Raw genomic sequence first — 13,183 nt, forward strand, 5'->3', positions numbered from 1 at the left:
CGGCCCCGCCGCGCCCCGCCCCGCAGCCGGGGGAGGCCGGTCCCGGTCCCCTTCCTCCGTTCCCCCCCCTCTGTTGACGGCTGGCAGGGGCTCTAGGTTTCACGCAGAATGTGTTTGAAGAAAAATATACGCAAATATCAGCCCCCCCCCTTGGTGTAAACGCCACACAGACCCTTAAAAATGGTGTTGGCCGTGATCTGAGGTGAACGAAGCTCACACCACTTGAACAAGCTTGTGATATCCCTCCCAACAGTAACAGCAATTGTACCAAATAAACAGAGTAATGCTTTAACCAAAGTACTCTTTTATTGTTTCTGATTAAACGTACAGAGCCGGGATTGCTGTTTAAAATGTTTATTGTTCAAAATTCTCTGCTATAGGACGGCGATGTTGCCTCAGTGCCTGTTAACACGGAAAGTTCATACCTCCCAAGTGTCTGGCTCAAACCGGAGCCAGGCTGCAATGCTTGGTGTGCCAGGAAAAGAACATAACACTGTAATGCAATTAACATACAAAATGCTTAGCCGACGCATACACGCACAGTTCAGTGTCCTGGTGTTTCGGAGAAGCATCAAATTGAGAAGTAGGCTAGCAGCAAAGCGGTTGGGGAGCAAGGGATGGGAACCGAACACCACAGTTTGAACCAAAAAAAAAAAAAAAGCTGGTAACAGATTCAGATTTGTACAAGTCTTCATTGTTCTTCCTTCACAAGGGCAACGACTGCCGATATAACCATTGGTTTAGCAAATCTTCCAAGGAATCCATCATTTTGGGGCTAGGGGTGCAGACATCTGGTTGAAAACCATCACGAAACGAGCAGCTCTACAGCTGTTAGGCATCTTTGAATGATCACAAACAGTCTGGTGAAGCACTTACTTAGGACTGAAAGGCTACCTGCTGGCTTCTGCGCTATGGTCTTGAAAACCATCTGTTTCTCTACCAGTGCGGATAACATTGAGTTCTTATTTTACGCACAGGAGGACATTAATGAAGCAGCACTTGTAGGTAACCACACCCCGACTGCCCCCACCTGCTGGTTTAAGTTCCATGAGCACATCACATAAGTAGCTATTATTACTGTCTGACTTCAAACATTCAAGCTTTGTATTTCACTTACATCTGTGCACAAGCATTACCGCTAAGGCCTGATATTCTGTGCCTTTTCATACCGCTCCACTGTCCAGTAAGATCTTAGCGATCACCACCTTTTAATTACGCACAGTACATTTCCCAGACTTTTAAAGAGATGAATAAAAATGTAGTTTAGAGGTTAATCACTGTATGTGGTACAGCCAAGCCTGCTTAACTGGCCCTCATCAGCTATCTCACAATGGAATGTCTAACGACAAATTTCTTTAAATGAAAAATACAGACAATTGAGAGGTATGCAGAAATGACTGAAATATTTGAAGCTACATGTGTAAACTTACAGCACACAAGTCCACAGTTACAGACAAAACATTAAATCTTATTAACCCATAGTGCATAAGAACTTAAAAACAGTCAGTGAAATCAGTTCAGCCAGTGACTTCCAAAAAAGTCATGGCTCAACTGCATTGTGCAAAGGAAAAAAAAGGGTGGAGGGAATCATTCTTAGGCGAGTTTAACATAGTTTTAATCTACATTTGAAAAGCTTTATTCTATTTATGTATAAAATAAATTAAAAAGGGGAATGAGGAAAAAGCTTCGTACATGCTTCAAATTAATTCAGACCAGTAGTTCCATGAGTGAACATTTTACCCTCTTTGTGGTAAAAAGTTGACATAAAAGCTCAAAACCATACAATACTTATAAATACAGTTCAAAAAAAAAAAAGATTTTAAAAATGGAATTTAAACATCGTTTTCCCCTTCCCCTACAACGCAATTTGGTTTTGTATGTCATAGCATCAACACATTTACAGATGATTTGAATGTCACATCCACACAAAAATTAATAAGGAAGCAGGTAAAAGTGCTAACAGTGCTTGAATTCAGGATTTTTCCCAAATAACTCTACCTGCTTCTCAGCCTTTTCCTTAATTGAAGGCTATCAACATTCATTACCCAGTTTTACGTACGGGCAGAAGAAAAATCTGCTACTGGTACTCCTCCAGCTTGCCCCTGGTAAAATATAACTACAATCTTTATATCTGGTAATTGACAACGGTGGTGTACAACTGCTTGTATCAGCTCAGCTTGTATATAATCACCATTTTAGAAAAGTTATTTTGAAGCACTGTATTAATGCTAAACAACAAAAAGACTTGAACTTTTCTTTGAAACCTTGTTTTTAACATTCTTGTTCCAGCTTTAAAGCTTTACATACACATTGAGCAGAACAAGAATGAAAATTTTAAACAAACAGAGCACCTAAAAATATACCAAAGGTAAAAATGAAATCAACCATCTCTTCACTTCATAAAAACCTAGAAACCTATCAGGAAAACAGTAGTACACTCAGAATGAACAAGGAGAAAGAAAGGAGTATCTAGAATACTCGAGAGGCTTGCTACACTACTTCTCTTATTGCCCATTCTCTCATTTGTATGCATGGCCACTGAACGACAAGATGTCTGTGATAGTTCTTTATCTTCCTTTCACCACTGCTGCCAGCTGAAGTCGTCATTGCTGCCAAAGACCAAGAAAAATCCTAGGATCGTAGCAAAGATGACTGTATTCCCCGTAAGAACAAGTGCACACGCGCCCCAGTAAATCTGCGAACAAGGGGAATTTAGTTAGATGCATCCTGAACTGAACAAGACAAAAAGTAATCTCTCGATGTCATGTTACAGACAAAGTTCAGCAACAGATACACGATAAAAGACAGTATCTCGTTATTTGTTATGCCAGAAAGGCTGGTTAGGCTTACCCAAAAAGGCTTTGCCTAACAGTAGTCAGCCAAGCAGTACTGAAGTTTTCCTAGTCCCGTTCTAAGTGCTGGCTAGCAGGCACAGATGTTTTACTTAACATCCAGCAACAGTGCAGTAAGGCTAGGCAACAGCATCAAACATACGTGCAGTCCAGCTATACTTGCCAACCACAGGAATTTTTAAACAGAGAGCCAAGGATGGAGGCCTTTAAAATGTCAGCAGATAACCAAGTTACAACAAAAAACAGAGGTGAATGTTTTCCAAGGAGTCTAAGTGCTTAGTCAAAGGCTGTGAGGCATTCAAACTGACCATCTCAAATGTTCTTGCCTAAAGAGATGTTATGAAAGTACATTCATTTCTTTTTTTTTGATTTGGGATTCTCTGAAATTGAAACTCACGCAAACAAGGTCATCTTTTACAGGACGGTAGTGGGAAGTCATACACCAGGAAGGATATAATGATAACTCAGAAGATTAAAAAAAAAAAAAAAGATCACATGTCCTTCACAGCGAGTGCAAAAATTCACTGTTTATTCATACTTCTTTATCCCAACTATCCTACAAATTGCCTTCAAGATATGCTGTAAACTTGTACATTTGATTACTTGCCTGTTAAGTTTTCGTGCCATATTCTACCTCATTTTTTCCAGATCACACAAAGGAGCATAGGATGTTAGGGTTTATTCCATGACCATGTAAAGCAATTGGCAAACATGACTTTTTGCCATGCTTCCATTGTTTGGTTGTTTGGTTGTTTTTCCCTGAAAGAATTCCTGTTCTGCTTCCACTACAAGCATTTTAAGTATGTATTCATAAAAGTCACTCAGTGCACGAGAGCTCTACCTTCAGTTTAAACAGCATCAAGTTTTTCAGCAAAGAGTATTTTCAGAGATTGAAACAGTACTAACCAGTTCTGCTCTGGCAAACACTATAGGTAGCCCAAACGCTGAGACAACAATGCCTGTCGTAAGAAATATGGCCAGCTCCTTGCAGGCATTACTTGTAGCATCTGTGTCATCTACTAATCTTCTTGCTATGCAGTACGGTATAGGAGAAAGGATGTAAAAAAACAGAACAAACAGGGGCCAGTACTGGCTGAAAAAGAAAGGAGAAGAGAAGTTAATTGACTTCCAGCTCTTCATGATAATCAATGTAAGGAATTTTCTGCATACAATATGTATATTTGGAAAAGATGAGGCAAAAGCTCAGGCAAAGGGAACCCTTTACTTTGGAACAAGATGACGGGAACCCAACACCCCATGGCTGTGAACTGCTTCAGCAGAGACCTGTTTAAGGGGATGTTTGCAAAGCAAGGCTTGGCTAAGCAAGCCCAAACCCACCAGAAGGTGATCTTAACCCTCAGCTTTAACCTGTCAGCCATCTGGAGGCTGACGCTGCCCAGAGCCCCCCCCCACCCCCACCCCCCGGGTCTAAGCCGCGGCTACGTTACTTGTACTGGGGCAGGGCGCATCCCAGCATCAGGAACATCAGTCCGACCGCTCCGCCGAAGGACAGGCTGATCAGCGCTGCGAACACAGACCCCGAGCACGTCAACGGCCGGACGCCGGGCACCCAGCCCCCTCCGTTAAGCCCCCAACGGCCACAACCGCCCCCCAACCGCCTCAGGAGCCCCCCCCCCCAGCCTCAGGGTTCCCGCGCTGCGGTTGCCATGGCAACGCCCCCCCCCCCGCTCTCCCCCCCCCCCCCCCGTACCTTTGATGCCGGCCATGGCCCCGCGCAGCGCCCGAGCCCCTGCGGCCGCTTCCGGGCAGGCAGCGCGCATGCGCAAAGTGCGCCCCGCCCCCTTTCCCGGAAGTGAAGGCGCCGCGCGTTGCTAAGGGCGGGGCGCGTGCTCCTCGCTTAGTCCCCGCCCCTTCCGGCCTGGCGGCCAATGAGAGGCGCTGCGCGGACCCGGAAGGGCTCAGTTAGCGGGGAGCTGTCATGGCGGATGGTGGTGTGGGGACCGCGCTCCTCCTGCTCCTCCTCAGCGCTGCTGCCGGCTCCGCGCGGGGCTGGGCCCAGCCGGGTGAGGGCTGCGGAGCTGCTCCTGGGCCCGGGGAGGCCTTTCATGGGGAAGGGGGCGGGTTCCCGGTTGCTCCGTGCTGATCGCCGCGCTTCTCGTTCCAGACAGGGTCCTGCTGAGGGAGGTGCAGGCGCTCACCCTGCGCAGGGGTCAGTACACCACGTCCCGCCGCACGGCGGCCGTCCCGCAGTTGCAGTGCACAGGAGGCAGCGCTGGATGCTCTCGCGCCCCTGCGGTCGTGCAGTGTTACAACAAGGGGTGGGATGGATACGACGTGCAGGTGAGTGTTGGAGGCTGGGGTTAAGCTTTAACGAAGCTATCCTCCTACTGAGTCGGTAACTTCTGAAAGAGTAATTCTTCACTCAGAGGGTGGTGAGGCACAGGAACAGGTTGCCCAGAGAAGCTGTGGATGCCCCAGCCCGGGAGATGTTTAAGGCCAGGCTGAACGGGGCTGTTGGCAGCCTGATCTAGTGGGTGGCGTCCCTGTCCATGGTAGAGGGTTTGGAACTGGATGACTGTTAAGGTCCCTTCTAACCCCAGCCATTATATGATTCATCATACTTAGAATAAAAGTAGCTATAGATATTTCAACACTTCAGCTTTAACATTTAAAACTTTTAGTTCACACTTCTAGAACTCTTTCTTGCATGTTTGCATTTTTGTCAGCTCTTTCAGATTTTTTCAGCTGTTACCTATGCTTCTGGCAATAGAATAAACAGGAATCAAAGCTAAAGCTTACTGTTAAAACTGATATGGTGTTGTAAAAGTACAGTCAAATCTGAATTGGTAGTGGGCACTGGTATCCTGAATCATTAATTCAGAGATTACTTCTTTCAAAGCATGTTGATTACAATGAGAGTTGACACCTAAGTTCAGATAGTTCAAAGACTTGTGAGACTGACAAATCTGTATGTATTCACCTACAGAATCACAATCTGATTACTAAATCTCACACATAATTTCCTTATAATGTCTATCCCATTTTCTTTTTCTATCTATCTGAACACAAATACAATCATGTGCATTGCTTTTCAGACTTCCAGGGTCTATGTTTGTATCTGCTCTCCAGTCTGCATTGGACAGGTGTTTATTAATGGTGTGCCTTGTTATACAGAATACAGATTATTTTCAGAGGTGTTATACCTAACTAAGGCATAGTTGAAAAAGCTGTTCAGAAAATCTCAGAGTTGTAGTTCTTCTTTGCTCTGAATGAGTTTATATTAACTTTTAATTTTGTTAATAATTCCAAGTTAATTTCAAAGTTCTAGTCCTTAGAATATGAGAACTTAGAAATTCCTTATGTTCTGACCTTTTAAATGATTTCTTGACAATGAGAGCAATGAGAGTTGCATTTCTGAGCATGTTGGGGAAAACAGACAGGTATTCTCATCTCCAGAGAAGTAGCTGCTATTTCATATTGTGTTTACTTTTCCAGTGGCAGTGCAAAGCAGACTTGGAGAACACCCATCGCTTTGGACAAATTGAAGTGAGCTGTGAAGGCTATGATTATCCAGATGATCCTTACATCTTAAGAGGATCCTGTAGTTTGCTGTTCAGGTTAGAGCTGACTGAGGAAGGTGAAAGGAAAGTGAAGAACTCTGACAGCTTTGGTTCTGGCTTCTATCAGTCAAGGAAGGATTCTTCTGATTCCGGTGCTGGAGCAATTGTTATAATTGTTATTCTGGCTCTTGCTTTTGGAGTGTACAAGTTTTTCCTCAGTAACCAGCAGCCTCAGCAGACGTTTGGTGATGGTGATGGATTCGCTCGTCCTTCCTGGCAGAATCATCAGGCACCTCCTCCTCCTCCTGGTTTTAAGCCCAGCTTCACAGGTAGGGCTCCAAACCCTTATAATGCAAGGATTAAGTGTACTTGGTCAAACGTTTATGCTTTAGTAATGTTAAAACAAACATTGATGGTTTCTTCCAGGCTTGCTCAAACCACTTGGCCAACAGGGGGTGCCAATATAGCTCTTCAGATATCCTTGTGCAGGACATTTGCAGCAGAAATGCTTTATCTGTACCTGCTGCAGAAGAGTAGAAGGGTTGTGTTTTGGTATTACTAGTTAGTTGGTATGCAAAATGATTTTGGTGTGGTTATTTCAGACTTCGGGCAGTTTTTTCATGCTGTGTGTGCATGCCACTTGCCCCTGGTATTACTGTGGCAGTTTCAGGGTTCTGTCCTACTGGGCACAGTCAAAACAGAATAAAGGGCTGCTTTATTATTTCTGTCCTGTTCCTTGTCATTTACTTGCACAAATGTGCTTTTACTGGACAGGAATCTACAATCCAGCAGGAGTAGGACTTTAAAAATTTCTCAATTGATTCTGAAAAGTGAATAACTTAAAAAGCATGTAGGGATTAATTAGTATCTGCCTTCAGGTTTGACAGCAGAGAAAAGCGTGTCTCTGAGTGCATATGGCTTTGCATATTAATAATGTATTTGTCTTTGTCTGGATGGTAATGAAAAGCAGTGTTGTTCACTTATTGCTGTTAATATTTAATTTGCCTCATTTCAAATTCCCCTAGCATGCAGAATGTGTCCTGCGAAACTTGTTTAGCTGGACTATCTTAATTAAATTAGACTTTTCCTCTGTTAGTGGTTCAACATGATCTTGAATGTTTACTTGGATTTTTCAACGAAGACTGCTTTCTGAGTCAGTGTTCAGCCATGGTGCTTTTGGATAAATGAGTTTCTTCATCTCCCTGATTAATTTACTGTGAAGAGCTACATTAAGCATTATTTTGGGTCCCATATCAGCATAGTTTAACAGGTATATCATCCCAGCGAGAGCTGCTTTCTTCCAAATTACTCAAAAATGAAATTCAATATCAAATTACATGTAGAAGTCTGACTTAAAATCTGTTTGAATCATCAGTTTTCTCCCATGCCGTATTTCAGAGAGACTAATGTTGCTTTCAGTTCTTGCCTTTTTATACTTCCTTATGTGTTAAACCTGTGGTTGAGCCTATATTTGCATCCCTGATTTTCTATAAAATCTGTGACTCTCCTCCCCCAGTGCACTTTATTTGCCTTCGTTGTTATCAAGGTATTTATCAGTCTTTGACTCATACATAACTGCAGTGACACTGCAAAGATTTTATCATGTCTTTTGATACCAAGTTAGGAGACTACTCCATATTGTTTCTGGTAATTCTAATATTAGCTGCTAAACTGAGCCACTCCTACTCAAAATGAGCAGATGTTTTCGGTGAGGTTAGGTGCAGTGTGTGTTAGTGGTTGGGTCACTGTTAGCTTTTATAATCATTTATTCCTTAGTCTGCCTGCTGTGTGACCTTGAGCAAATCACTTTCTTCAATTCTTCTATTTTTAATCTAAACTGTCTGTTTATAAAATCTGCAGGCAGGGACTCTGCACTGTTTTGGAAACATCAAGCCTATGAGATGGGGTGGAAGCTAATTGCTAATGTAAAACTCTTTACTGTTCTTACTACTTGTTTCTATGTTTCTTCCTGCTTTTCAAACTGGGGTGTTTCAAGATAAATTTGATCAAGAATCCACTGAAACCAAGAGGAATACGGTGTCTAATTTTCCATTATGTTTAATGGGAGAATTCTGTTGTAACAGCTGGCCTGAGGATTAGGTGCCATTAACTGATGTTTTCCCTTTTCCATTTGGTTCAAGGAGGCGACAGATCCGGGACTTGGTCCAGTCATGAAAACAGTTCAGGACCAGGATTTTGGACTGGATTAGGAGCAGGAGGCTTGCTAGGCTACTTGGCTGGCAGTCACAGGTAAAATATGCATACTGAGAGATTTTAAGTATCCAAGATTAAATTTTTATACTTGTATCATTCAAACTCTGAACTTGTTCTAGAAGAAGGGTTTTTAAGTGCAATCTGTAACTCCAGCAGCAAAGATATTCTGAAAGTTTTTTTTCAGGGAGAAGAACTGGGAAGACAAAGGCTCTTCATTCTGCACTAAGTACATACTCAGACCTGGCTTGGTGGCCTGCAAATTTAAATGAGCATTTGAACAATCTCTCCACAGACTGCCTTAAAATATTGATTAAAATATTAGCTATTTATGGATGCTTTTATGTTTTGTCTTGTGTTAGTGTCATCTCAAATTTGGTATGGATGGCAGTTGCTCTTGTGTGATACTCAGTGCAGTCAAACTAAAAAGCCTTTGATCTGCAGTCTCCTGATGTCCCATGTATGGAAATCCAGGAGTTGTGTTTTTTTTTTTTCAAGGGACTTGTAGGTCATAAGTTGCATTTTTTTTGAATAAGGTAATACAAATAAAGCTGTTTCAGTGCTGGAGTAAATATCTACTGGTCATCTGATCATTGCAAAACACTTAAGCTTTAAAAATGTATCAATCACTCAAGCTATTTAAGAGTGAAAATTGTTGCTGTCTTAGTCTTCACTAGAGAAAATATGACCTCTGCAGGGACTTCTCAGAGACCAAGCAGTTTCCTGTATTTGTCAAGTAGCTGTACTTAAATATAAAGATCATCCTTGCTGTTAATTCTTTTAAATAGAGAAGCTTCTATGTTTGAAAGGTGCCTGCTTACAGTTCTCCCTCGAATGCATTCCCCTTGTTTGGAGAGGTAATACGACAATTATTCATAAGGTTACTGATGAAGTCTTCCTACTGTTTCTCTCAGCAGAGCACAGCCACGATCACATTTCAGTATGTGGACAGATCCCCCAGCTGCACCTCCAATGTATGGGCAGTCGAGCAACTCTACGCAAGGTAGCAGTACAGGAACAAGAACGGCTTCTGGTAAGGCACCAGACCTTTTAATCTCCTGAAACTCAAGAAACTTTGACCTGTCCAAAATGCATGGAATATTAGTTGAGGTTCAGCAAGTATTCCTGCCTTTATTTCAGCCAGGAATTGGGTACAGATGAGCATGTAACCATATCTCTATTTCTTATGGAAACAGAGCACCATTGTTGGGCTTGAAACTCTTTCACAGGCCTACAGGGAGCATGGTAACAATGAGTACTGGGTTTGTTTTTATTGGCAAGGTTCATTATTTTAACGTTTTCCCCTTCATTGTGTGCTACACATGCCCTTCTCTAGAAAATGTGCAAATGTGATTTGTGTTTAAAAAAAACTCTATAAAAAACATTCTTCAGGCCAGTCAGTCCACAGCTGTTGCTTGATGTTGTACTTTATATCGAACACATCTCAGAAGTTTTAGACTTTTTAGAACTGGAGAGGGCCCAGTGGAAAGTATGTAACGGAGCTGAGCCTTTTTTCTTCTTCTTTGCAGGCTTTGGGGGCACAAAGCGAAGATGAAATCCTTGACATTACTACATCTAAGTTATTTAACTAAATTGTCTTTCTCTGTGCTAGCCCCTTTTTTTATTAGCAGTACGCTTCAAAAGCAGTTGTGAAGAAAGCTGTAAAGAACTAGACAAAGCATCTCTTTCCCACGTGGAAATGTGGACCTTCACTCTGGTTTAGGGTATTGCAGGTGCTGGGACATCCACTGTTTCACCACAATGGCTTTTTCTCATAAGATACAAAATAAACTCATCCACCTTGAGAAGAACAATGGTACAGTTGCATATACTTGATGGATTAATGCAATAGTAGCCTTAGCAGATTTTCAAAGCAAGTGATTTACTGTTCTGGGGTCAATTTCATTTAATCCAGATTTTTTGTGGTTCTGTGTTTGGTCGTTTTTCACTGTTTCGGTTTGTTTTTAGTGGCCCAGCATCTGAAATGCCTGATGTATAATGTACCTGATACCTAAGGGTAGCTGTTCTTTGAAACTACTGTTGTTTGTGTAGAATTCATGTGAATATTACTGTAAGTGCTGTCAGGCAGTCAAATGGGGTTTTCCGTAGTGAAAGAGCAAAATTAAATATATAGAGAATAACATTAATCTAATGTTTGTCTCTGTGCTGTGTGACTGTTGGAGACAAGACTTGCAGTTATGAGGTCACACCATGCCAAAGAAATGTAACTTGAAGTGAGACAAGATCATGTCTAATTTGGGCCTTTTTCTGGGGGACTAATTTAATTTAAATAAAGATGACTGCGGACACTTTGCCTACAATGCACTTTTCTTTTTACTGTGGGTGTTAGTAATGCTGTGAAAATGTCTGATATGGACTAGTTTAAATCTCAGACCTTGTCTTGTCTGCTTGATGACCTGTTCAGGACTCAATAAACCAAAAGTGATCTTTGTAAATGGCAAGGGAACGTTCTTAATCCAAAGCTGGTGGTATCTGTAGAGCGTATCAGGCCTTGAGATTCATCAGAGAAATAAAATTCACTGATAAGACAAACTTTCTAGAATGTACTTTCTTTGATAGTGCTTTTTTTTTTTATTGGGAAGCATGGATGCCTTGCTTTAGTCTGTAATGATATTTTTGGGGCTCTGAGAAGAGTGTCATATGTAGTACTTAGATGATTGATAGTACCATGGGAAACTGTTAAAAAAAAAAAAATGATTCTTGGCATGTGGGTAGAAATGAACAATAGGCAGCTTGAACACTAAACTTCCTCCAGAGGCTGTACCTCTATCATCATACAGCTTAGAAGCATGTGTGTACATGGCTCTTCTATGCTGGCAACAGCCTGCAAAGCATAGCCTTCAGCCTTGAGATAATGCAGTGTGTAGGAATTGATGTAAACTATTCCAGCAAAAGCACAACCCTGCTTTATTGATACAAGCTGCATCTCCCTGAGGAGGCTTAGCAGGTATGTTCACTCCAGGTGAGTGACCTCAGTGTTACTCATTGAGAAAGCAACTGTGTCCATTCATGTATGCAAAAATAATTGGCTGAAATGTTAATGCCTGAGTTTAATGTCTGGCTTAAGCAACAATATAAATGCATCTGAGAATCTTGAAGAAGCCAACAGGAGTTACAAAAGTGCGGTGCTCTCAGTGGAAACACAAAATCATGATCAAATTGGTAACTGATAGTGTTTTGCTGCTAAGAGTTGTTGGAGGGAGGATGAAGGGGAAACAGCCTAATAAACAGCCTGTTCTAATAACCTAGAAACCAGGCTATTAGAAAATTTTTGGTTTTGTGAGGGGAAGTATGTGATAAATCTTTATAGCCAAGGATAGTAATGAATTTCAGTGGTGGAGTTCATACTTGTTTCAACCTGAATACAAATATATTACAAATATATTACAGGCAATATTCCACTCACCAGCTAATTGCATAACAATGAAACTGGACTTCTGCAGATTGGGTAGTTTAAAGTGGTCTAAATAATGAAGTGCTATCAATTTTTAGACAATGTTTTCACTTGTATTTATATCCTGCACAAAACCTGTTTTGATGCATAAACTTGAATTACAGTAGTCTGCTGAACCTGGTTTGGGATATTTTTACCCTTCTGTTTGTCAAAGTAATAAAAACAAGTGAGTTAGAGGGTATTCCTTCCTTCAAAACACTGTCCTGAGGCCTGCGGGACTGGCACTGTCTGTTTTTCAGTTGCTTTTGTGTGGTAATTGCAGTTCTGCTTTGCATTTAGGAATATTTCTGCCCATACTCTTAAAACACCGTATAGCCTTGCACAAAACTAAAGCTCATTACAGGCATGAAACTCCCAGTTTTACAGCTGACTTGTTCTGAAGCATGTGATGAAAGAAAAAAAGACACAGAGATAAGCTTTCTGTATGCCACTTTGTCTTGTGACTCAACTCCTAGGTCACATCTCAGCTAGTTCAGCAGACTCATACTCTACAGCTTTCTCCTCCCTTTTGGTGCAAAGTATGTGTTAAACAAATGAAAGCCCTCTTTTTTAATGTTCCGTGACCATCACTTCATATCACAGAGTTGCAAAACAGAAATAAAGCTAGGTGGCACACTGTCCAGCAGTAGGACTAGGTGTAGTTTCAAGGCATGATTGCTAGAATAAAGTAGCAAGCAATGAAAAAAAAAGCTGAACCCTTTCTGCAGCTGATTCTCTTGCTTTCCCAGTTCTTACTTTTTGACATCTTTTCTATTGCAGCTGTGTTTGGATAGGGCTAGTGAAAACAATCAGTGGACTCCCTTTAAAGTGCCTTTATTTCTTTATCTCCCACTGCCTTCTATCTCATAGTTGACTCTTTTCATGCTGTGTGTCAGTGTTTCTTCGGTAACGAAGTGACAAGTACTTGCAAAAAGTACATTGAGCTGGGAATGGCTGTCATAGGTTGAGAGGAAATCAAAACACTGAACTGACAGGCTGTGAATTGACCTTTGTGGTTGTTATGGCTTTGAAAATAACTTTTTAGCCTTCTGGTAGATAAGTGATTTTGTCATGGATGGCATCTGGAACAGATTAAGGGCTGGTGAATTAGCAGCGTGTAGAAAACCTGAAAACATGCTCTCCAT

General features: G+C 41.7%; 2 protein-coding genes across 3 annotated transcripts; one reads left to right on the forward strand and one right to left on the reverse strand.

Moving 5' to 3' along the window:
* Positions 1 to 338: 338 nt before the first annotated feature.
* On the reverse strand, positions 339 to 4,645 carry LEPROTL1 (leptin receptor overlapping transcript like 1). The gene is made up of 4 exons (XM_032186985.1): positions 4,564 to 4,645; positions 4,301 to 4,376; positions 3,759 to 3,945; positions 339 to 2,695 (listed from the first exon to the last, which is right to left on the reverse strand). The coding sequence occupies exons 1-4, from the start codon at positions 4,631 to 4,633 to the stop codon at positions 2,579 to 2,581; spliced, it is 450 nt and encodes a 149-aa protein (XP_032042876.1). The 5' UTR covers positions 4,634 to 4,645; the 3' UTR covers positions 339 to 2,578.
* Positions 4,646 to 4,791: 146 nt separating this feature from the next.
* On the forward strand, positions 4,792 to 10,893 carry SARAF (store-operated calcium entry associated regulatory factor). 2 transcript variants are annotated; one of them, XM_032187244.1, is made up of 6 exons: positions 4,792 to 4,876; positions 4,978 to 5,153; positions 6,309 to 6,702; positions 8,515 to 8,623; positions 9,499 to 9,617; positions 10,114 to 10,893. In XM_032187244.1, exons 1-6 carry the CDS (start codon positions 4,792 to 4,794, stop codon positions 10,137 to 10,139), a joined length of 909 nt encoding a protein of 302 aa, XP_032043135.1. In that variant the 3' UTR covers positions 10,140 to 10,893. The 2 variants fall into 2 exon arrangements, with proteins under 2 accessions (XP_032043135.1, XP_032043136.1); XM_032187245.1 differs by having other exon boundaries at positions 9,502 to 9,617.
* Positions 10,894 to 13,183: the final 2,290 nt, after the last annotated feature.

The sequence above is a fragment of the Aythya fuligula genome, chromosome 4 (genome assembly GCF_009819795.1).
Source record: "Aythya fuligula isolate bAytFul2 chromosome 4, bAytFul2.pri, whole genome shotgun sequence".
Lineage (NCBI taxonomy): Eukaryota > Metazoa > Chordata > Aves > Anseriformes > Anatidae > Aythya > Aythya fuligula.

Bases quoted from the DNA above. Each gene is read 5' to 3' on its own strand.
- LEPROTL1 (XM_032186985.1), bottom strand. From the start codon at position 4,633: ATGCGCGCTGCCTGCCCGGAAGCGGCCGCAGGGGCTCGGGCGCTGCGC. The intron at 4,377-4,563 runs GTACGGGGGGGG...CTGTGTTCGCAG, and splicing joins GGCCATGGCCGGCATCAAAG to CGCTGATCAGCCTGTCCTTC. The intron at 3,946-4,300 runs GTAACGTAGCCG...TTTCTTTTTCAG, and splicing joins TGCGCCCTGCCCCAGTACAA to CCAGTACTGGCCCCTGTTTG.
- SARAF (XM_032187244.1), top strand. From the start codon at position 4,792: ATGGCGGATGGTGGTGTGGGGACCGCGCTCCTCCTGCTCCTCCTCAGC. The intron at 5,154-6,308 runs GTGAGTGTTGGA...TTACTTTTCCAG, and splicing joins GGGATGGATACGACGTGCAG to TGGCAGTGCAAAGCAGACTT. The intron at 9,618-10,113 runs GTAAGGCACCAG...TCTTCTTTGCAG, and splicing joins AGGAACAAGAACGGCTTCTG to GCTTTGGGGGCACAAAGCGA.